The sequence below is a fragment of the Enoplosus armatus genome, chromosome 3, assembly GCF_043641665.1.
Source record: "Enoplosus armatus isolate fEnoArm2 chromosome 3, fEnoArm2.hap1, whole genome shotgun sequence".
NCBI classification, from domain to species: Eukaryota; Metazoa; Chordata; class Actinopteri; order Centrarchiformes; family Enoplosidae; genus Enoplosus; species Enoplosus armatus.
In genome coordinates, this window is record NC_092182.1 from 19,895,001 (window position 1) to 19,918,364 (window position 23,364).

A 23,364-nucleotide genomic window follows, 5' to 3' on the forward strand; every position below is an offset into this window, starting at 1 on the left:
CAGTTGCCTGTCAGAGTCTCTAATGACCACACTCTTCACACCAGTACCACATTTATCTTGTCCTCTTTCTTTCTGTCTATCCATAACCCTATTCACCTCTTGAACTGTGTGCATGGAGAAAATATCCACTCCCCCCTCCTCATCCTGCTGCAGCGGGGCCTGAGGCACATCGCCATGTGTCAGTCACCTGCATACCTGTGTCCTGATGGTGTGTCTTTGCTATTGTTTCCACAGGAGAGTTGACGGCTCGAGAGGAACCTGACTAACAGCAGTGTGACGGGATAAAGAGGATAAAGCTCTCTCTACAGAGGCAGGTGAGAGAGCAAAACTACAAAGAAAAGAGTGAAGTGCTGTAGATGCAAAGTGCCTGTTTGCCCGCTGGAGTTACTGCAATAATCCAGCCTGCCTGTGAAGTCAACAAACAGATTATATACCCTCAAAATAAACCCTTGCATAATGATAAAACTGCTCATGCTCAACATAATTTTTGAGAGTGAAGAGATCACACTGAAGTATTCAAAATTTGATTTTATACAAAAACTGCATTCTTTTTGTGAAATGTTATCACATTCTTGTTGGAGTTGGAGAGTCTCTATTATCTGAGGTTTTATCTTATTTAAATCTCATTGTTCAAATGTTCTTAATTCTCTGACAAAGCCTGTTCTTGTCTCATTCACAGGGCTTCCTATTATCTATTTAAAACTCATCATACATACCGCAGGTGAGTTTTTCAAGGAAATTTGTCACTGAAATTACGTGGAATTGCATTACTTTTTTGTTGTGCATTACATTATATGTCTTTGTGTTTATAATTATAAGAATAAAAGCTAACATTTGGTGCTATCAATATCTGTTGATTGAAATCACAAGGGAACTGCCACAACCTTTAAAATCATTGAGATTTACTTAACCAAAGAATAATTCTTTGGTTTTCTTTTCCTTTAATTAAGTCAAACTGAGTTTTCTTTCAGAATGGAAGAAACAGAAATTCAAGCCATCTGTGCTGATTTTACCAGAGTATGCATCCCAGCAGAGTTCTCTTTGTACAGTTTGTTGCATTACTTCTATGGACTGTAAAAGGAAGAGACATGTTGGCACGTTTCTGACAGCCGAGTTCGTTCTTCCTCACTCCTCACTCAGTTCCTACTGTGACACAAACACACAGGTATTCTGTTGTAACGGATAAAGAGAAGGAGAACTTGTCACCACACCTTTCCTCATTATTTCTTCGTTCTTTAAGATCAGCTGACGGTGGAGACGTGTCATGGCGGCGTATGGACAGACTCAATACAGCCCGGCCCTCCAGCCTGCAGGGCCATACACACCTTACACTCACCACACACAGAGCTACAGCATGCCATCTTACAGTAAGTACAAACAAACATACAGTTATATGAATTCATGCATTACTTTGCAATGTGATGGCAAGGTATACAGGTACCGCTAAATCTCAGATTATTTACATCAGATTCTGCTGGTTAGTGTCACACTGTCTATTTCTCTCTTCAGCTGCATTAAAACACAATGACATTACAAAATTAAAAAAAAGGAGACACGAGGGGGACACCAGGGGGAACAAGACACATGACAGCCGTTTTCTAATGTGTATATGAAACAAGCACATTGTGTTACAGAGATAGACTGGCAAGTGTTACACATATATATGTTCAGCTCAAAGCTGGTGACCAGGGTTGTTGAGGGAAATTCAAGAACTAGACAAGAGCCTCACACTAAAACTAGGGTTAAAACTAGGGTAAAATCTAAATATTTCTCCTTTGTATGAATGGCAATAATACTGCATGTTGGCTAGTGTTTCATGAAACCAAATAAATTAATCTTCTGCTCCCTTCAATGGCATCTCTCCATACTTAGACATTAAAACAGAAGACAGCCTGAGTCACTCTCCAGGACAGACGGGACTACTGGGCTACTCAAACTTCAGCAGCACTCCTCCCAGTCAGAGTCTCTACAGCTACTCACACACACACGGTCAGTCTGAAACACTGTGTGTACTGAATGTATGGACACACTATCACACACAAACCTTATATACACCATCTTTGATTTCAACCTTACTGGAAGGAGCATCCATCCTTGTGCCGCCTTCCTCAACTCTTTTACTCCTTTTTTCCTCTCCTCTCCTCCTCATCTTTCTCTCTTTTCCTCTCCTTCTCTCTGCCACACCTGTTCTCCATTAGCTGCGGTCTGGACTCCTGGCGTCGAAAGTCTCCCCACCCCTCCTCTTTTCACGGGGTCAGGCCCCCTTTCTCCACTCAGACCAACAACACAGCATGCGAGCGCTTGTGTCTGTTAGAGAAACATATAGACAGAGAGGGAGAGAAATAGAGAGGATCGAAGAAAGTGAAAAACAAGAATAAGAGAGAGAGAGAGAGAGAGCAAGAGATGGGCAGAAGGTCTTTGCCGAAAAACAAAAACTCAAATGAAAACGTGGTATGCTTGGGAGTGTGTGCAGCTCTCTGCCCACGCATGGCTGCATGTGTGTGTGTTTCTGATTGTGTGTGTGTATCTGTGCTGTATGCATTCCTCAGTCGTCCGGCGCCCAAAGCATGACTCGCTCAGTGCAACTTTATGGCTTTGAAAGCAGCGTGAAATTGACCTTGTGTGTGAGAGGGGAGAGGTTAAGGTGCATTATACGGAGGGGTGAGTAGGTTTAATGTTGCAGTCTGGGGGATGACCCTGTTTCCACTGTACAGACGAGACAAAGGAAAGACAACAGTCAATAGACAAAGAGATTTTCCAACTTTAGTGACACATTAGTGTGACTTTATGTTAAGGAAACATTAATGACATTTCTTTCACCAAATGTAATTTCATTCCCACAGCTGCACACCGACCACAAATTGAACTTATTTGGAGTTTATTAAAGGATAAATCCAGTTAATTACAACTTCTTATTTTTGTAGGTTTGGCGTTGAAATGAGAGCCAAAGTTACGAAAATGAGATTAAAGTTGTAATCATCTGAAATTAACCTTTACCATAACATAGCATTGTTCATCACTATTGCTGACCTGACCCCCTTTCTTGACATGTCACATGTAAAGATCTAGTCGTATACAGCCTTAACAAATGTTAACTCAACGTCCACTTACTAGCCTTTTCCAGAGCTTTCATTTTTCAGCCCTTCCCAGATAACTGTTGTTTCCATATCACTTCCTCTTTAAGAGAATGTTCAGATGTCAAGCATTATACGGGAATGTAAATATTCATGTAAACACACTTTTGATGGAACCACTTACAAACTGCAAAGCTTTCGATGACTGTGCTCTGTTAGAGCACGACTGTTGAACCAACAAACTGTTTTTTAACAGAGTGTAGTTTGAGTTTGAAAGACACTGTTCCCAAACAAAACAAATTTGTTTGAATATATTTATGCATAAATCATTAACTGCAAACTTCAAAAGGTAATAAACTGCCACAACAACCAAATGTTTGTAGGATTTCAGAATGTTTCCATGTCATCCATTATACTGTACACGATACACAAGCACACACACACACACACACACACACACACACACACACACACAGATGCCGCAAAAAGCCATTGAAACACGTACTGTACACTGTGTGTACAACTGAAACCAAATGGGGACTATGGGAGCCTTTTTGTGTTTACTCGAGAGACCTCCTGTATTTTTCCTTTAGTCGCTTTGAGGATTGTTGTGTTGTCCGTGGAGGTTTCAGTGTGGTTCTTCCATTGAGTCATTATTCTCCTGTTCGTCATGCACTGTGGAGTGGAGAAGAAGAAACGGGGAGCAAGAGAGAGCAGTAGTGGACTGGTGAAATATCGTTATCAATATAAAAAAAAAACGTATCAAACCTGCCTCCATGTTAGATAAACAGTTGTGCCAGAGCAAATAAAACATGAGCTCGCAGATTCGTCTGATTCCCAGGCTAGTTATTCCAGGGAAGCGGAGAGTAAATCTTTATTAGCCCCAAGGGCAACTTGTTGTGCAGATAGCAGTCAAAACAAACAGGGTAGGCCCTTCACAGAAATGAATACTGTGTCAATTTGAAACCATCGCCTCTTAATACTTAAAGTACATAGGATTAATTTTCCTCTACACATTGAAAACCACCCATTCAATAAACATTACAGTTGAAAACAAATCAATTTATTGCGAATGTTATGTGACCTGTTTTCAATTTGAATACAGATACTCCAATTGCAGTGCACACAATTATCTGCAAAAGCAACTGTCGAGTTATGTCTGTGTGCATAACATGATGTCCAGAGTTTGCTGCTATTATACAACCATTCAAGCTATGAGCAATTTGTAGTCGCCAAGTAACCCAACCTGCATGCCATAAAGTCAAAACCTTAATTTCTCTAATACTTAAGTTTGTGATCAAATACCTCCAAAGCTAATGATTTATCAACCTCAGCTGCACTTAATCTTTCAGGCTAATTAGCTAATGTTAGCACTAAAGTAAACACACTAAACTAAAACGGTGAACATGGTAAACATACCTGCTAACCATCAGCATGTTAACATCATCACTGGGAGCATGTTAGCATTTAGCTCAAAGCACCGCTGTACCTACATACAGCCTCTTAAAGCTGCTGGCAGTCTGTTCACTGATGGTCTTCTACCACCAAGTATTGGAAATCAGTAAGGGCCTCTCCATTGCTCATATGTTTTTTGATTATGGAAGGTATAAGTTATCTACTGTCTGCTTAAGAGCTTTCATGGTTTAATAATCTTACATGAAGCTGTTGAGAAGTTATATGCCCTTTTTTGAGAAGCTACACACATAAACTCTTTTGCCCAGTTCATGTCAAAAGTTTATCTGTTCCTCTTTGGCCCTTGGCCAGCCAGTTTTGTTAATTTCCATTCGTAACCTTGTGAGATATCCAGCTAACTGACAAACAGAGGGAGTGGAATGAAAATTAGAAATTCTGTCCCGTGCGTTAAGTGGAGGTGATAAGATTACAAGAGAAATAATTCATCAGACAAACAAACAGTAAGATTGACAGAAAGATGTGAGGCAGCGTCACTGTGGGGGGGGGGGGGACATTCCTGCCTTGGCTTGGTTAGACTGAGAAGATTCCCAGAGCAGCAGCAGGAGCAGCAGCAGACTTTCCCACCTGTATTGTTATGTCAAACATAAATCTCACTCCCAGCCCCTGCAGCATTGAGCTGTCACTGAGGAAGGAGTTAAAGTTTACTGCTCATTACTTCCTCCACGCAGTTTCACAGATCAGATCAGACGCTGTGAAATTATATCTGAAGCTGATTCATCAATAATAAGATGTGACGCAGTCAAATCTCCCACCAGTTAACAGTTGGCAATTGTCCTCCATCCTGCATGATGAATTATTACCTGAAGGTTTGACCTTTGTCTTCCATCATTTCTCAGGTGGTGGTATTTCATCTGGAATTTTTCAAGGCACCCATGCAATCTCCAGTTCAACCCCATTCAACTCTACCCAGCAAGTGAGTAATGTAACTTAAACAAGAGTTTCCACTGCCAAGACACCTGAAGAGTTTCCTTGACAAATAACTCTAAATCGTAATTTAGCTGCTGTCATATGTGTCTTATATTAATTATATTGTTGACTTTCTCGATGTATATGTGCCTCATTTTGGAAAGAAAATGTTCACATTTTAATGACACTGACTAATTAAAGTAATTGTTTACGTGTTGACAGGAGTTTTCAGCATACTCGAGCTACAGTCAGAGTCAGTACTCTCCGTATTACAACTCGCATCACTACAACAGCCCCTACCTAAGCAGCAGCAACATCAGCCCCGCTGCCATCACAGCTCCATTAGCCTATCAGCATCCAGAACACCCCGTCATGTTGCCCAATCACAGCCCAGAGTCACACACAGGTAAGGAGTCACGAACCAAAGTCTAAATATAGAAAAAGGTTGTTTTATAGAGACTGATTAACAACTTTGTTTTATCTGTGTGTGTGTGTGTGTGTGTGTGTGTGTGTGCGTGTGTGTGTGTGTGTTCTAGGAGAGTACCAGCCGCCGCCCAGCCCCCCCACACCAGGTAAAGAGGAGGGGGTCCCAGCAAGAAGGGGGTCAGATGGGAAGTTGAGGGGGAGGAAAAGAGTCAGTGACCCTGCTCCACCTCTGGACTCTGATATAGAGGTAAACACACACTCACACAGTGTTGAAAATTATCAGTATTTCTCTACAATATTTATCTTTCTCTCTCTCACACACGCATAAACTTTCATGAGGTTAACATTACATATCTATTATTTCACTGCAGCGCGTGTTTATCTGGGACCTGGATGAAACCATCATTATTTTCCATTCACTCCTCACGGGAACCTTCTCCTCGAGATTTGGCAAGGTACGGTGATACGACCCCTCCCTTTGTCATTTACTGTAAGACGTACGTGCATCACTCAGTAGGCACAGTTTGGCACAAAACCCTCACAACAACAAACCAGTGTAATCTTGCTTTAGTCAAATCACCCTTTGTCTCAGCGATCGAGTGCTTATTTGACAGTCGAAGGTTTGGCTGCCTGAGCCAAGTCCACGACCTTTCGGGTCTCATCCCTGAGCATTTTCACACGCTGACTGTTTTGCCTTTCTGCCCCCTTGTTTCTTTTCATAATGCACCGGGGTTGTTTAGCTGCCCCGGCATCCTGCGGCGAGATTGACAGCCAGTGGGACCTTTACATAACAGGCAGGCAACTGACAAGGGGCGGACAGTGGTGCGTTTCTTGGTTTTGGCCGGGGTTGTGTGTTTTGAATTCTCACGGTCCCCCTGCGGGTTGACACAAGGCTGATGGGAGTTGGAGAGCAGCGTTTCTGATCGGTTCAGCCCCACGGCAGACCATGCATGCCGTTGTTTCTTTTTCTTTCTTTTCTGCCACGGTGAGGGGGCTGAGGAGAAACATGGAGGAAGAGACAACGAGAGAAAGAGAGAGAGATAGAGCGCAAGAGTGGATGTGTTGAAATGTGACTCATGTGCCAAAAATTCCTGATTCCTCCCACCACCCAAACACCCCGCTGCTGGATCCAGGGAAGCTCAGTTGGACAGACTCTGACATCAAAACTCAGACATGCAGCAGAGGAATTAAATGAGTGACAGCGGAAAAACAGATTAACAATCCAAAGCGTCAAGACAGCTTACAAGATAACAATGCCTTTCCCTTTTTTTCCCTTTTTTCGTAATGCGTTTTTTTTTCTGGCATGAACTATCTCCACTTCACCACTTTCTGTCCACTCTTAACAGCCATGGCTCTTCCCATTAGGGTCAGCCCATTAAACTCTTATCATGAACAAATGTTTGGACCTATACGTAAACGCAAGTCCGGGCCCAATGTGCAGGAAAGACTAATGGGCGTGTTGAAAGACAGTTGTTTTCACCAGCTTGGTGAGCCAGAGGTGAATGGAGATCCACATGAGGAGCTGATTCCCTCCCCTGTAACCACTCTTCCATTATGTCATCTATCATACAGCATCCCTCTCTGTCCTCTAGTGTGTGACCCCCCCCCCCCCCCCCCCCCCCCCCCCCCCCCCCCCATCTCTCTCTTTTATATCAAAACCCCCCTGCATAAGAGTAAAGGTGGGAACCAAGTGTTCTCTTTTTGTCTTTTCCTTCCTCCTTTTTTTGTCTTTCTTTTTAAATTCTTCTCTGGGATTATCAGACAGAGGCTTTTATTGGTCCCCCTATATAGAGCTTCCCTCGTTTTTCAGAGGAAGGTGATTACAGATAATTATTTCAATTATTAGACAAGCAGAACAAACCTTTCCTAAGCCTTTAACCCCTCCCTCTTTATCCTTTCTATTCATCTCTTCCTCTTCTGGCCAGTGTTTCTCAATCCTCCCCCTCGTAATTTTCTCCTTGTCATCCTCCCACTCCTCCTACTGAACTTTTTCTGCCCTTCGTCCTCAATTACCTTGTTCTTCTTACACCCTTTTTTTAGAGGGAGGTATTTTGTAATTGTCATCATTTACCCCACTTGTGTCATCAAGCCCATTTCTGCCATTTAGAGCCAGAAGAAAGCTCTGCTTGTCATTTCAGATGCACTAATCTAACGTTCACCTTTGGCTGACACTTCTCCTGTGTCGCTGCCAAAGACGAGACAACACAGTCATCAAAACAATATGCCACACATGCATACACACACCTGCTTTTGTAGTCTAGAACAACAACACGCCTACACTGTTTGCCAGCCTCACTGCCTGTACATTATGATTTATGTGTTTGTCCAGGTGAGGATTTATAATTAGCTTATTAAGAAACTAAACTGAAGCTGGTGTAATGCAACACCTGCTAATTTGTTTGTTTGTTTTTCCATGCGCGAGAAGAAGAACAGGAAAAGAAAGGCAGGGTTGTGTGAAGTGTTGATAGAAAGAGAAAACCCAGGCAAATTCTGTTTTTGAACTATTAAAACACTGCAGTTACATATGTAGGACAAATAAAGTGGAGGAGAAATGTTTATAAGGACCATAAAATCCCATAAACTTGCTGTTATGTTTTAGATTTTTGGATATATTTTTCCATTGTCATTGATTTCCTTTCATTTATATGATAATCTTTATGAAAATCTAATAATCTAAAAATTTGTACAGTCCTAATGACTTTGGTGATCCCCTGACTTTTCCTATAGCGCTAAACCTTTGGTTTTAAGTTAAATGCCGCAACAACTATTGGATGGATTGCCATGAAATTTGGTCCACACATTCATGTCCCTCACAGGAGGACTTGTAATAATTTTGGCGATCCCCTTGCTTTTCATCTAGCACCATCATCCTGTCAAAATGTTTTCCCATCAGCATCAGCTGTACTTTGTGTTTTGTGTTTTTATGCTAACAAGCTAAACTGAGGTGGTTAACTTGGGGAACATTATAACTGCTTGACATCAGTTAACGTCATCGCGAGCATGTTAGTATGCTTAGCATTTAGCTCAATACAGCCACAGAGTCTAGTCCGCTACCGTGGCTGAAGACTCGTAGTCTTGTTGTTCTTAGTTACATTATCTTTGCTTGGTCAACCGATTAAAAAGCAAAAAAATATTTGTAGTTAGGAGCTAAGACTTAAAAAAAAACACTTATAGTGTTGGTTATGCCTTGAGATGGCTGAATGAATGGACCGTACATGTTTTTTCACTAAATGTAAATTAAATTAATATAATTTAATGAGGCTGTGAAGAATTTACTGTAATGAATCAGGAAAAAGAGCCAGTGGAGAGAAAAGACAAAGTCTGACAAGAGATAAGGAATGTAAGACTCGGCAGACAGTTTGATTGACAGATAAATATTCACACTTGCCTCTCCCTGAAACCTGTTTATGTCAGTCCAGTTGATTGGTTTGCAGAGGAAGTGAAAGGAAAGCTGTTCGGAGAGACAAGCAGGCGGCTGCACTGACAAGACGTGAATAGTGACAAGAGTGATGATGTTCAATAATCTGATTTAACTGATTACTCTCTAAATACCAAACCTCTTAGGCTATCAATCTCAGCCTGAGCTCATCATCTTATTATTTATTAACTAATTAATGAGGGTGCAGCTCCTGAAGCGATAGAGAGCTGTTGTTCTGACATCATTTTTATTAACTAGGTCAAAGCACAAGCTGTATTTTACAGACCAGTTTTCTTTCATTTAAATGTGTTGAAGTGTATGTGACTCTGGTTGAGAGAGAGATAAGAGTCTTCACTGTGCCTGAGGGGAAATGTGTTACCACAGTAAACAGTAGATACACTGCACATGTATACAGTACATCCTTGCTAAGACACACATTTGATTGATATTAAATAAATCCTGTTTTAGGATCAATTACTTGTAGATCTGGTTCAAGAAGCCAAAGAGAATTAAATGTGTGGTTCTCAAAGCAAGTTTTTAATTCTAAGGTTGGTGTGTGTTTGTGTGTGTGTGCATCAGGACTCCTCAAAGGCAGTGTCTCTGGGTTTATGGATGGAGGAGATGATCTTCAACCTGGCTGACTCGAGACTCTTCTTCAATGACTTGGAGGTGAGTTTTTACATTTGAGTGATAAATTGGCTCATGAAAAAAGTCGACAGAATTGATTGAAATGTTGCCCCGATGTTGTATGTTGGACATTATGCCTTACTTCAGACAACAATATCACCACTTACTTATTTTGTATGCCCCTTGCAGCACTCTGCATCTCAGTTTTCTTTTTGCAATGATTGTGAAACTTGAATTTTTTCCAGTAGGCTGGAAAATAGCAGCAGTGAGAACATATCCAACAGTATAAGCTGGCATACTGTTGACCAGAAAACCTTCTCTGCAACAGCCTAGCACGAGGTTTGACATTTTGGTGCTGTTTTCTTACCTGGCATAAAGCACAGTGGCAGTCATTGTAGAAATCCCCTCACACAACATCTATCCTGTATTAATTCTTACTACAGCATTTTCCAAACAATTTGCCCTCCTCCGTTGAGCAAGAATATTAAAAGGAGTGGTTGTTAACTGCTGGCATAAGTGCTCTTACAGTTAACCTGCTGCCTAGAAATCCACCACAGTTAACGTGGACATTGATGCAAAAAAGTATGGCTCATCAAAAACACTCCAAGTGGTCATTAAAATGCTGTTTTACTACCTGCTAGTGACTGAAAAGTTCATGTGTTTTTCATCCTGCATTCCTCTGCCTTGTTCTGACAAAGGAGAAAGATTAGAGAGGGATGGAGAGAGAGAACAAGTACACTTTGTGCTGTAATTATAGGTGTGTGTCTGAGTATCCGAGAGGAAAATTAGTCAAATGGGAGGAGGAACAGTCGAGAGGAGGGAAAGGAGCCAACAAAGCCATTTGCAAACCCGGTTCTTATCCCCTCTTTTGTTGTCAGGGCTCATTAAATTTCTAAAGCAGTAGGCCACAGCAGGCTGACAACTGCTGTTAAGCCTTGAGGTACAATTATCTTGTCCTTCCTTTGTCAGTAGCTACATCAGTGGCTATGAGTGTTATCGCTGCTGTCATAACTGTAATACCACCAGAAGATCATGCCATCTAGATAATTGTAATCGGCGTGCATGGCAGCCTGATTAATCAAAGTCAGAGTTTCCAGTTGAAACTTTCCTGTAAAAAACCGTAGACTACTATGGCTGAGTGAAGCTGCTCTGAGATTCAGTTTATATTTTAAGTGCTTAAGGGGTCGTTTGTATTGTATGGTCAGTAATGGCGGCTCTGCAGTGGCGGATGACACCTGAGTGGGAGGAGGGTTGCGGCCCTTTGGGAATTGAGTTATGTGGAGATGGAGGGAAGATGAGGTAGTGTCTCCGTCTGGCTCAAGATGGCTGAAAGGTGATAGGAGACCCTGTCTGTCCTGGGTCACTGGGTGGCAGCTAGAAGTTATACTCTTTGTGTGTGTGTGTGTGTGTGTGTGTGTGTGTGTGTGTATCATTGCATGTGTGTTATGTGTATGTGAAAGATAGAAGGTTGTGGGACTTAGAGTCTCGAAGCTGGATAAAGAGAGAGGAATAAGAGAGATTTTGGGATTTGGGATTTTTGGGGTATTTTCTTCGGGCCTATGATGATGAATTTAAGCTTCTTGTTTTTGTTTTCGTCCCACATATCCCATCTTAATAACTGTTTTCAAGTTTCTGATTTAACTGCATATTGCTGAAGGTGTTCTGGCTGTAGCCACATGTTTAAGCTACGGTGTGGTTTTAATCCCTGCGGTTTGGTTGGTTGCACTAACATCGAATAGAGAGGAACAACATGCACACCACTGTGCTTGTCAAAGACAATGGGCCTTTCTTCAGAGGATTTTTTTAACCAAGATGTTGGACAGGCTATAAAAAAATGCAGATTTACTTTACTGTAATTTACTATGTGGTTACACTAGAATCGCACAGCCATGTTGACTGTCCTGTATCTCTGGCGCCTCGCTGTCCCGTGTCCCGACACCTTACTTCCTCCTTTCTTGTCTTTTATTTTAGCTCTTCTTTTTTTTTTTTTATCTCTAGCTGCTATCACTCCCGGAGGCTCCCCTAAAGAGGAGAGACCTGCCTGTACAGGGCTCCACTCTGAAATGGATCTCTTGATATATCCGCTCTCCTTTTCATTTCCCAGGAATGTGACCAGGTTCATATTGATGACGTGGCCTCGGACGACAACGGACAGGACTTGAGGTAAAGCCTCTACTGTGTTACTGTACTTAAAGCTCTACTGAGAGGCAGTTCTGCTGTGGCTTGTGAACCAGACTTGCCCTCTGGGTTTTAGTGCACAGGAGGAAGAAAGCAGGGAGATGAGACAAAGAGTGTGTGCATTTGTGTGTGTTCATGCATGCAAGCATGTGCATGCCTTTTATTTTCCCAACTTCCACAGCCATATAATATGTCACAGGATTATCCAACGCTTTCATTTCTCATCAAAATATCTCTTTATCATTCCCCCTGTCTCCCTCAGTCCAGACGTTTTATTGCATAAACTTGTTGAAGCACTTTAGGATACTTTTAGGGGTGATTTGAGAAAGAGCCAGACTTCACCAAAGTACTTTTTTTGAAGTATTTATTTTATTGAACTTGGCCCTTTTCATTCTCAGAGATGTTTTTATATTTATCCTAGCTGTGCTGAATGTATATACTTCATGGTTTTTTACTGACAAAGCTTCATTCACGGCTGAAACTCAGTGTCTCCGATGTTCAATTCTAAAGCGTTTCTTGTCCCTGACATTTTTGTGGTTGCACTGGCACACCTCCCTAAATTTGATGAATGGTTTAAGCACTGCCTTCTTGTTCATAACCTGAATAGTTTGAATCAATTCCTAGAGCTAGAATAAAATCCATGAATATATCTGTACCACTTCTTAGAGTATCCCATCTGAAACACTGATGATAGTGCTACTATAAGATGCTCTGGAAAAATGCAGTTTGTGTCTTTATGATCTATATCCTGACTGCTTCCTGTATTGTGATCCTGCAGCACTTACAACTTTGGGTCGGACGGCTTCCAGAGCCCAGCAGGGGCCGGCTCTCTGTGCCTGGGGTCAGGGGTCCACGGAGGGGTGGACTGGATGAGGAAACTGGCTTTCCGATACCGCCGAGTCAAGGAGATCTACAACACATACAAGAATAATGTTGGGGGTAAGCTCCGCTCTCGTTTTATTTAACACAGCTATATACAGGCAACCTAGATATTTAGAATAAGTTAGAGTAAGATAAAATCGCAATCACTATAGGCACATATAAATATTTCCCTGCTGCTAGACCACAAGCTAGAGTTAAATTTAAACACAGCTCGGCGTCAGACCACAGTGATTTGTCTGGGTTTTGTTTTTGTTTTTGCTCGTATCAAGTTATATAAGCTTATATAAGCATTTTGTATTTTTAAAACTCCAGTTTGTGCATCAGCCAAACCTCTATTATGGATGAAAATGTGGTGAGCATATGACGATAAACACCTGCTGTTTCCAAGAAGAATCTTTGTAAAAAAAAAAAAAAAAAAAATGATTATTACCTATTAAATTAATTGAATCAAGATGTGATGAAAAAGCTGAAAGGGAGGAGACATGTTTGTTTGTCAACTAGGATAATGAGTCACAAGTTGTTGTTCAATATGGAGCGTGGTGCGCTGCTGATTACAGCTGGCTGCTTTAACTCTGCTGGAAACCATGTGTCTGAGGTTTTGGCTACAAGATGTTGTGTGAGAATCGTCCAACCAAAAACTGCAGGAAAAAATATGTTTTTTTGTCTCAGGAAATGAGATCTTTTATGCATTGGAGCTATATGGGTTCATGTCCTCCCTGTTTTGTTGTAAAGACTGACCATCAAGCTTGTACTTCTCCCTGCAGGTTTGGTGGGCAGCCCCAAGCGAGAGGAGTGGTTACAGCTGAGGAGGGAGATGGAGGTCCTGACTGACCTGTGGCTGACTCAAGCACTCAAAGCCCTGGCTCTCATCAACTCGAGGTCAGTTCATGCTACCATGGCTTGGTTTACACCAGCAGGTCAATTAACATTAGCTGTTAGCTGTACAATATTCTGTCTATTTTTTCCCATTATGAGTTGAATTAATCTGTGTCATTTAATGTGTCAGAAATTAACTGTAATATAAATGTGTCTGTCGTGTCCTGTTCCAGGCCAAACTGTGTGAATGTGTTGGTAACCACCACCCAGCTCATCCCAGCCCTCTCCAAGGTGTTACTGTACGGCCTGGGCTCAGCGTTCCCCATAGAGAACATATACAGTGCCACCAAGACAGGTGAGGAAAATTAAGGGAAGAAGGGTTCAGGGAGAAAAAGTTTAATTGAAAATACAGTCAACGTCAATCTCCTACTGTCCTCTTTAATATCCTATGCCACTGCATTTCCCAGTTTAAAGTCTTTCTTCAGAGGTTCTATTTTAATGCTTGAAACTCTCATTTCTCCATCTTTTCAAAGGCAAAGAAAGCTGTTTCGAGCGTGTCTCTCAGAGGTTTGGTCGGAGAGCAGTATATGTGGTGATAGGAGATGGAGCCGAAGAAGAGGCTGTGGCCAAGAAGGTATAACTCAATCTGTGTTTTTAGGACTCTGTCTGCTGAAAAATGGGCCTCAACTAATCAGTTAACCTTAAGACACACTCGATTTCTGCAGCTTCTGTGTCTGAGGTTGTTTTGTTTTCTATTATCTTTGCATTGAAATGTCAGAATTTTTCCTGGATTTGGCAGTTCAGCAAATCTTTTTTTCCGTTATGCTTGTACATTATAGGCCAACATATTATCCCCATGTACTTTGTCACATACTACAATCCCCCTCTAAACCACAGTCTATAATTCACATCTGCACTGCATCTGCAAGAGAAAAAGTATGCCTGCCTTAAGTTAGCATTTTTTACATTAAATCAGTACTTCATTTTTATTTTATTTTTGTTTTCTCAGAAGAACATGCCGTTCTGGAGGGTTTCCTGTCGGGCCGATCTGGAGGCTCTGAGCCATGCACTGGAGCTGGACTACCTCTAGAGGGCGCCAGGTGTCAAGCTCTGCTCATACACCCGAATCATGAGAAGCACCTGAACTCCTGAGTGCAGCTAGTAGGTGAAGGTGCACCCTAGAGACTGATTCAGAGTCAGTGTTGCTATGTCAAGGTTTGGGGCAAGGCATTTGATTCCAAATGAGCACCCAGGCGGACAATTTCACACCAAAGCCAAAGGAACTGTGAGGATTTCGAAGCGAGACTGCAGTACATCTATGACACACAGACATGAAGCCAAAAGCGCTGAACCAAAACAAAAGACCAAAGTAAAATAAGGGACCAAAGCTTCATAACTAACCCCAGGGAACGATGGTTAATACTGCAAATACTTAAAAAAATTTTTTTTTTTTTTTTTTTTTTTTTATTCAGTTCATCTCAACTTTATGAAAGTGAATGCAAAATGTTACATCATGTTTATTGAACACAGTGAGTACGTCTGCGTGGATGAAAAGGTCAGATTGTTGTTAGATTGTTTGTTCTGCTGTGTGCTTTTTTTATTTGCTGCGAGACTAAACCCTATTTTCCACTGGCCAATACTATTTTAAAGACAAAATTGCAAACAAACACTTAAAGTTATGATGTTACACGGGATAGATTTTGCCTTCACTATTATTTTAGAATTGTTTTTATTCATATGTCGGCTAGATAAATGTCAGATAATATTCTCCTCATAGGTAGAGGCTATTGAAAATAGTCTGATTGTATTTTACCATTAAAATGTGAGCTATTTATTATTAGTTAAATTCGCAACACGATGAGGTATACACAGTTTGGGAGCACGGCATAGAAGAAAATCCCTTCAAAGACCAAAAATATGTTCTTGTAAAAATGTTTTGATAAGAAGTTGTCTTGAAGATGCTGTATTATAGGCTGGTGCTCAAATTCTTCCTTTCGATTCTGGGTTGTATATGTTCATATTTTAATTCTCCTTCTTTTCTGTCCTAATAACCTGTTTGTAATATAGATGAACTGGTATGGTTGTGCATGTGCCGATTACACTGCCTGTCAGCTTAGCTATGATTTGTATATAATGTCGATTTGTTTTGACAGACAGTTAAAATAGATTAATAAAGATAAATTAATTGCATTGTGGGGAAAGGTGAGTCGAGTTTCTCAACTCTGAAGCGTATGAAATGAGGGATTAAATGACCAATGAATAAATTATGGATGTGCGAATTAAATGTAATTATCAAGAGGTTTGAGAATTAAAGTGGCCTTTTTTGAGGAAAGGTCTCCCTCTTCAGGGCACAACAGCAATAACATAAGTCCATAATCATGTGTTTGACAGTCAGAAGAAATGTGACATACAGTAAATTTAAACATTTATTTTCTTATTTTTCAAACAAAGCAAAAAGCACAATAATCCATTCAAATAATTTGTTGCAACTTTTTAATTTCAAGTAAAAGTGGAGATTTTCAGGTAGCAATGTTGATTTTCATGGCTCGAACACATAAATAGCTAAATAAATAGCAAAACAAATAAATATTTATTCACATTTGTACGTCATACACAGCAATTAAAAAAACATAAGGGTTGGATGGCAGTAATCTGAATGTTTCCTCTGCGACTGCTGCCACCTGGTTGCCATTTTCTGGCTTCACTTGTGGTTATTCAAGTGTTTTTCTGAGGCAAAACAATGCTGACATCAGAAATGTAAGTACTTTGCCCAAATGTGGCACCTGAGCCAACTGTAAAGCGAAAAAACAGGACCTAAGCTCTTTGGATGGAGACCATCTTGAAGCCTCTGATACTGGAGTTGATGTTTGTGAGTGACAGGCTGGCCTGCAGCATCTTTGTTCCCACCATACTGGGGATAAAGGTGATGTGCTGCTCCACTCTTCCTCCTGGGCGCAGTGGGAGCATCCTGCAGGAGAAGATATAAGAGTTCACAAAATGTAAAAAAAGTACTACTACTACTACTACTGCACTGATCATGAATGGCTGATACTGGCTCCTACTGTGACCTGCTTTCATCTGGTTGCAGTTGACTGCATCAGACAAATTTTGTTTGTGACAGCTACGCTAAAATGATTTCCCTGTGAATGTCTAAACTTAGCACACATTGTAAGGTTATATCTTTAACTACACTCTTCTCAGACCCATGGCAGCCTAAAATAACCCCTCGGTTGCAATTAATTATAGTCCTCGATCTGCACACAGCAGTGGAACATTACGTTGATTATCCTCGCTACACCTGCCTGAACACTGAACACAAACATAAGCAGAACAATACAAATGTAACAAGGCTACATTCCTTGAGCACGGACACGCTGTACTGTCATGTACTTCACAGTGACACTCCTATATTTGAGCATTCCTTCGCTCAATTCTTTTTGCAGCCATTCATGATGTGCATAAATCACTGAGGTGCCTACGACATTAAACATTGAACACGTACATAAAAAAAAAACAGTAGACAAGAAGTCATTATTCTTACCTGTAGTGAACCTTGCCCTGGATCAGCCCGGCCCCAGCTACAGTCAGTACTCCACTCACCGGGTGAGAAAATGGGTTGGTGAAGGTCACCGTGGCAGTCTGCTCTTTGTTACACACAATGGAATCTTCATCTGAAATCTGAAGGAGAAATTTATGTTAGTGACCCCTGATAATTCCCTTAAATTACCCCTCAAATAAAGTGAGTCAATAAGAATACTTAATTGAAGCTATATGATGCTTTAAATGAGTGAAATGATCAAACCAAAGATGCATTTTTTTATTGCTGCTGCCATCAGATAAGTAAATATTTTAGATTCCTTGTGAGTAATTTTATCCCTTTGTTTAGCAATCCATATCTGGTATCCGACAGTTGGAATGCATTATGGATTCAACAGTGAGCTGGATGGGAGAGATTAACTCTTGAATCTCACCATCACACATTTAAAGAGCCTAATACCTTCCTTTTATTTTCTTAATCCCTCAGCAGAAGTAACATTCAGAATATCTCTGTTTCTCAAGTACCTCTATGGTGAGTTGTGGGCTGGCAATATTGAACTCGTCCGAGGCCAGGACCCGCTCGTGACTGGCCATGTCCTCCAGGACTACTGCGAGGTTGATCAGGTTGTCTCCCACCACATCCTCATACTGGACTGGGAGGATCTGCTGGTGAACAACCTTGGCTGGAAAGAGAGAGGGAAAAAGAGACAGAAGTTTAAACCACAGCAGTGCTTCAGAAGTGTAAGTTGTGAGTCTATAGATGAGTGAAAAGTGAATTTACCTTCCATGGGTGCCAGTTTTATGACACCGTGGGTTTCCCAGAAGGTGTCTGAGGGGCTGTTGTAGTATTCTTTAGCCTGGGCGTTGAGATGCACCCTCATCATCTTGGCAACGCTCTGCTTGTTGATAACTTTCACCGTGAAGCGGACAGGCTCCCCGGCAACAGGAGCTTTATCCAGGTTCAGGAAGACTAACAACCCCTTTGAGCGTTCTGAATAAACGTGGAGAAAGCCAGAGCGTGAGATGACGTGTGTTTAAACAGATGACGAGTCTGATTAAAGTATTCAAAATTCAAAATTACCTGTCCTTATTGTTGAGTCTCCTGACATTGTGGAACTTCTTGATGGAGTCGGGCCTATATTGTAAAGATCGAAAGAAAAATGTGAGCAGAGTAACTATTTATGCCTTAGAGTGAACATTAGGCCACTTCATGAATGTGTTTTCTGTTTTTGGCTCATACTTTTGATGTGTTTGTAGTCTCCGGTGATGTTCTGGTGTCTGGGGAAGCCAACAGCTTTGGTGCAGATGAGGGATCCCACTTTCTCTGTGTCTGTGCTGTAGCTGAGAACCCGACCCTCGCTCACCACGATTGAGTGGACGTCGGCGTTCACCTCGGCGTAGACGAAAGGGATGTCAAAAAACAGGTCAATGCGCCGATCCTTGATTGCTTTGACTGGGGCCGGGCCGCAGCAGAACACTCCTGGGATAAAAGAAGGAAGAATATGAAGGTTTTAGTAGAAAACAAGTTCAGAGATGACCAATGACGTGTGAAATTTTTCACAACAGGAACAACAGCGTTTCTCACACACCTCCACTCCTCTCCTGGGGGGTTGGATCCAGAACCTGCCAGCTATCCATTCCAGATCCCAGATCTCTGCGAGTCATAAAACACTCCACCCACACATGGAAGTTCCTGTTAACAAGGGCCAAAATAAGACATCACAAAGCATGAATAGGCTTTTTTTGCTTCACAAAACTAAATAAATGTCTTTAAATTAATTCAAAAAGGGATTTAATAAGCCAGGGCTGTATTAGAAAATGTACCAAAACCGTCACAAAAACGCATTGATCATACTTGCTGATTCAAAAGTGAAATCACGACTGACCATATGCTGTCTTTGCTGCGCTTCAGCTTCTGCCCTGTTTCAGTGTAGTACTCCTCAATCACCAGGTTGCCGTTGGTGTCGTGAGCAGAGTTGAAGTTGGTGACGACGCGGCAAGGAATGCCAAGAACTCTCATGACTGAAAGACGTCATTAAAACACAGAAACAGACGTTTACATGCTGATGAAAATATCTGAACATTGCGTCATGAAAAAATGATCCAGTACGTGAACAAGGCTGATGAGACATCAGTCATGACATTATATTTCAGAGGTTTAGTACTAAAGGTAAAGAGTGAACAGTGCTTGACTGATATTTTTTGTCATTTGAAAAGTTTTGAATTATTGTGATATAATCACCTGTGCACATGACAGCTGCAAACACCCAGCACTGTCCATACTTGACTGGTCTGTAACCAGACTGAGCCCACTGTTTCAAGATATCACCACTCCCCGTCCACATGGAGGGATGAACTCCTTGTTCGTAGTCACCGGACCAGTTCCCTTTCAGCACGCCACGGTCGTCTTCACTGTTGATCTGCACATAAAAGAGAAGAAAAAAGTAATTTTCCATTTTTGCGCTTCAGTTCAAAGATCGTAAAACAAGCTTGGGTATCTCACATCCTCCCAGATTACTCTAATTCCCGGTGGCAGTTTAATAACTACTTTAATCGACCGTTTTACTGCAATAATTACAGAGTCAGAGTGTGCTCATCTTTACAATGTGTGGAACACAGTGTCTCAGTTCAAGCCACAACACGTTTTTAATAAGCAACAGCGACGCTCACGTTGTCATATGAAGTAAATAAAAACACTGTTGAAACAGAACACTGGCAGTGAGGGATTTATTTCTATCTTGAAGTTTTTACATTTCTGTTCACACTCACCATGGCAGACACGACCCGGCTGATGTAGACGGGGTTGTTGCGGTTCAGGTAGTCCATTCTGCTGTTCTTTTGGTGCTGAGGGCTGACTTGGAGCAGATTCAGGCACGTCTCCAGAACACCAGGCTCATACTTCATAAGTAGAGAGAAAGAAATGAGAATTACATTAACATTTAATGACGTTTGAAGCATATTCTAATAAATGCATGCTTAACTCACTCTCAAGAGACCAATATGTGATATTTGAGGTCAGGTTTAAGATTGGGGTTTGATAAAGGTGAAGATTTGGGTATGTTTGGTCACCTGTTAACACTCGACTACGCCTTCCCTCTATTTCCCTGAATTTGTTTAAATCGCTGTGAGACAGAAGGGTTTAATCCAGCTCAAGGATTAAAAGTAAATCCAGCAAGTGGACATAAGCAATACTTGTATAATGAAATGCAATCCAGCACTACAATAAATACTACATTTAAGAGGCTCAATGTAAAAACTACACTCCAAGAAATTACCACAGAGTTCAGTCAGCACCTCTTCTGTAAATAACATGATGTTTTTTTTTCTGATCAACAGATATTATTTTCATACCTGATCAAAGGACCACGGCCTTGACACAAGGTTCATAGCTGTCCCCATAAACAGCAACCCGGAGTCGTTCTGGACGTACTCCTCTCTCTGGTCCTCAAAGGGAATGAAGACGGCATCCTCTGCAAAAAATAAATCGGACATTTAGTACATCCTAGCGTATTTACATTTTCAAATACACTGCTGCATCCATCATATATAGCTTAAAGCTTCAGTTGTCATACTAATTTTTATTTTTTCAACTGTTTTGTGAAGCTGGTGCCAGACATTTGCTATGAGTCCTTATCTCCCAGGTATGATTCACACAGCACATCACAACTCTTACTGTAGCGATCAGACTCCCATAAAAGGAACTTAAAGGTGATGAATGAATGCAATACATCATCATGAACTCATTCAGCCACACAAACCATGTCTTTAAGTACATTTCTGGTTGGGTTAGCTCACTGCTGCTGCATTATTATAAGCAACCAAAACTTTCTGAGTCTGCTAAACTTCCTAAAAGCTTCTGATCAATTTACTGGGTTGCCACTTTAACTCACCACGACACCAGGGATTGCAGAGCAGGATGAATTTGCCGAACGCACAGGTCTTTTGGCTGTCCTGAGAGAACACACACAGCTTAAATCTGTAGCAGCCCACCAAGGCGGAGGCAGGAGAGGAGATGAATATGGACGGGCTCTTGAGGTTCAGGCCCTCTGGGTCAATATAGGCTTTCCAATGGGAGGAAGAAACATCCTTGGAGAAAGTGACGGGCATTATCACATACAGGCGGCCTGAGGAGAGAAGAGAAGACAATTAGGCAAAGGAATTTCAAATTGTGGTTCAGACTGGTTGCATACAAACAAAAAGATGTAGATTAAATCTAAATCTAGATTACCTAGCATGATTTTGATCCTCAGAGAGTCAGTCTTGGGGTTGAAGGGTCGCCCCTCCAGTTGCAGACTGACTTTGAATGGGGCTCCTCTTCGCACCACCAGGGCTTTGGAGCTGCTGAAGCCCTCTGTCCTGTGTCTCTCCAGGTTTTCAGATTTTTCCAGGTTGACATGTTTTAAACTCAAGTCTGAAAAATAAGGGGAAAAAATAAAGAAATTGCTACAGAAGAAATGCATTCAACAGTTAGATGGCACTAAAAATACACCCTATAGGGAATAAATAGAAAGTTTGAGAACAAAGTGAGCAGAGAAAAAGAGCCCGCATCTCTGAAGATGAATCTCACCTTCCATTTCTTAGTCTCTTTTGCACAGCACACTCTTTATGTCCCTACTGTCACCCTCTACCGCTATATAAAGCTTTGCCCCACCCTCTGAAAGCACGTGGTGGTGTGAAAGTGTACAGGTTTTCCTCAGTTGTTACTAAGGCCCTCAAGTCATTTGTAACAAAACATACGCCACAAAATGGGACACTCCTCCTCGTTGACTATGTTGCTGGTGCAGTTTCATACGAATAGTACAGTGGGCCTCCTGTGAGTAATCAGACTCACCCACTTCAACAGACAACTAGAGAGGATTACGTTAGCGCGTTGGGGCGTGAACACTGATGATATGAGACCTGAAGCGGGAGCAGAAATACTGTTTTAGTGAACACAAGTGGATATCAAACCTAACTGCCGTTTCTGGCTAATATCTACTCATACAGCTCACAAACTCTTATTGTAGTATTTTTTTCATACTATGTGCTGTTACACCACTATGTTGCGAGGATGAGTTTGGCATCATGGCGCATGTGTCTGCCCTTTAACTTGTGCGAGATAAAACTTTGTTTGCATCCCAGGAATCCAGGCTGGCTAAATTACAATCATCTCTTGACTCACTGCTACAACTCAGCCGTAATAGACTTTCATCATCATCTTTGGCTCAATGTAGAATGGCTTATTAAGATGCTGGGTTTTGTTTTTTACTTCCAACTTTATACTTCAATTATGTATTATTTATTTATATTTTTTAATTCTCTTTTTCAATATTATTAGTTCTTATTTTTCTAATGCATTCATGTACACATCAAAGTTTATTCTTGTGCACACTTGCAGTTTGTTCTTCTTTAGACTGATTTATTCTCAGTATCATTGAATTGGCATCTCACCCACTGTATAAATATAGAAAACTGTAAAATAAACCACTCATGTACGACTTTGTACCAAAATATTGATTAATATTGATTGGTTATTTTCTATGATTCACATTTAAAGAATGCCTGTTGATGCAACTAACTATCACAAATCCAGTGACCTTTTATATAAAGAGGAGCTAAATGTTTGGTTTATACACCTGAGCGAGATCCCGGTCTGGTCATGTCCCTAGTCATGGTGTGGTGGACCTGTTTGTACTGGTTTCCCATTCTGTACATTTGTCTTCAAAGTTTGCTGGGCATTACGTATTAGCAAAACCAATAAAACCATAACAGCTGTTATGCACTCTAGTACGCTAGAATACCAGTGGGTACCATGGTAGGTAGTAGTGGTATGTGTACCATGGTAAAATGTCTTATGTGAGACAAAAGATCATACACACTGTCAAGAGCTTAACTAAACCTATATTTTATTGAACAGACATTGTTGTGATCCAATGTCCCCCGTCAAGTCAACAAGGCAAAAACTGATGCACACTGTAGTACAATAATACATGGTACATAATAAGCAATAGATCATTTTTAAAATGCCCTTTAGTCCACTGCCTGCAG

General features: G+C 41.2%; 2 protein-coding genes across 2 annotated transcripts; one reads left to right on the forward strand and one right to left on the reverse strand.

Moving 5' to 3' along the window:
* Nucleotides 1–278: 278 nt before the first annotated feature.
* On the forward strand, nucleotides 279–14,890 carry eya2 (EYA transcriptional coactivator and phosphatase 2). Its single transcript, XM_070902233.1, has 15 exons — nucleotides 279–314; nucleotides 680–721; nucleotides 1,241–1,367; nucleotides 1,873–1,989; nucleotides 5,384–5,460; nucleotides 5,676–5,859; nucleotides 5,990–6,126; nucleotides 6,251–6,334; nucleotides 9,877–9,966; nucleotides 12,029–12,087; nucleotides 12,881–13,041; nucleotides 13,749–13,863; nucleotides 14,034–14,155; nucleotides 14,334–14,434; nucleotides 14,810–14,890. Exons 3-15 carry the CDS (start codon nucleotides 1,265–1,267, stop codon nucleotides 14,888–14,890), a joined length of 1,431 nt encoding a protein of 476 aa, XP_070758334.1. The 5' UTR covers nucleotides 279–314; nucleotides 680–721; nucleotides 1,241–1,264.
* Nucleotides 14,891–16,279: 1,389 nt separating this feature from the next.
* On the reverse strand, nucleotides 16,280–21,911 carry tgm5l (transglutaminase 5, like). The gene is made up of 14 exons (XM_070903233.1): nucleotides 21,905–21,911; nucleotides 21,566–21,748; nucleotides 21,228–21,461; nucleotides 20,689–20,807; nucleotides 20,107–20,235; nucleotides 19,580–19,757; nucleotides 19,224–19,359; nucleotides 18,927–19,030; nucleotides 18,578–18,817; nucleotides 18,419–18,472; nucleotides 18,119–18,328; nucleotides 17,863–18,020; nucleotides 17,342–17,478; nucleotides 16,280–16,768 (listed from the first exon to the last, which is right to left on the reverse strand). Exons 1-14 carry the CDS (start codon nucleotides 21,909–21,911, stop codon nucleotides 16,615–16,617), a joined length of 2,043 nt encoding a protein of 680 aa, XP_070759334.1. The 3' UTR covers nucleotides 16,280–16,614.
* Between the last annotated feature and the right edge of the window lie 1,453 nt (nucleotides 21,912–23,364).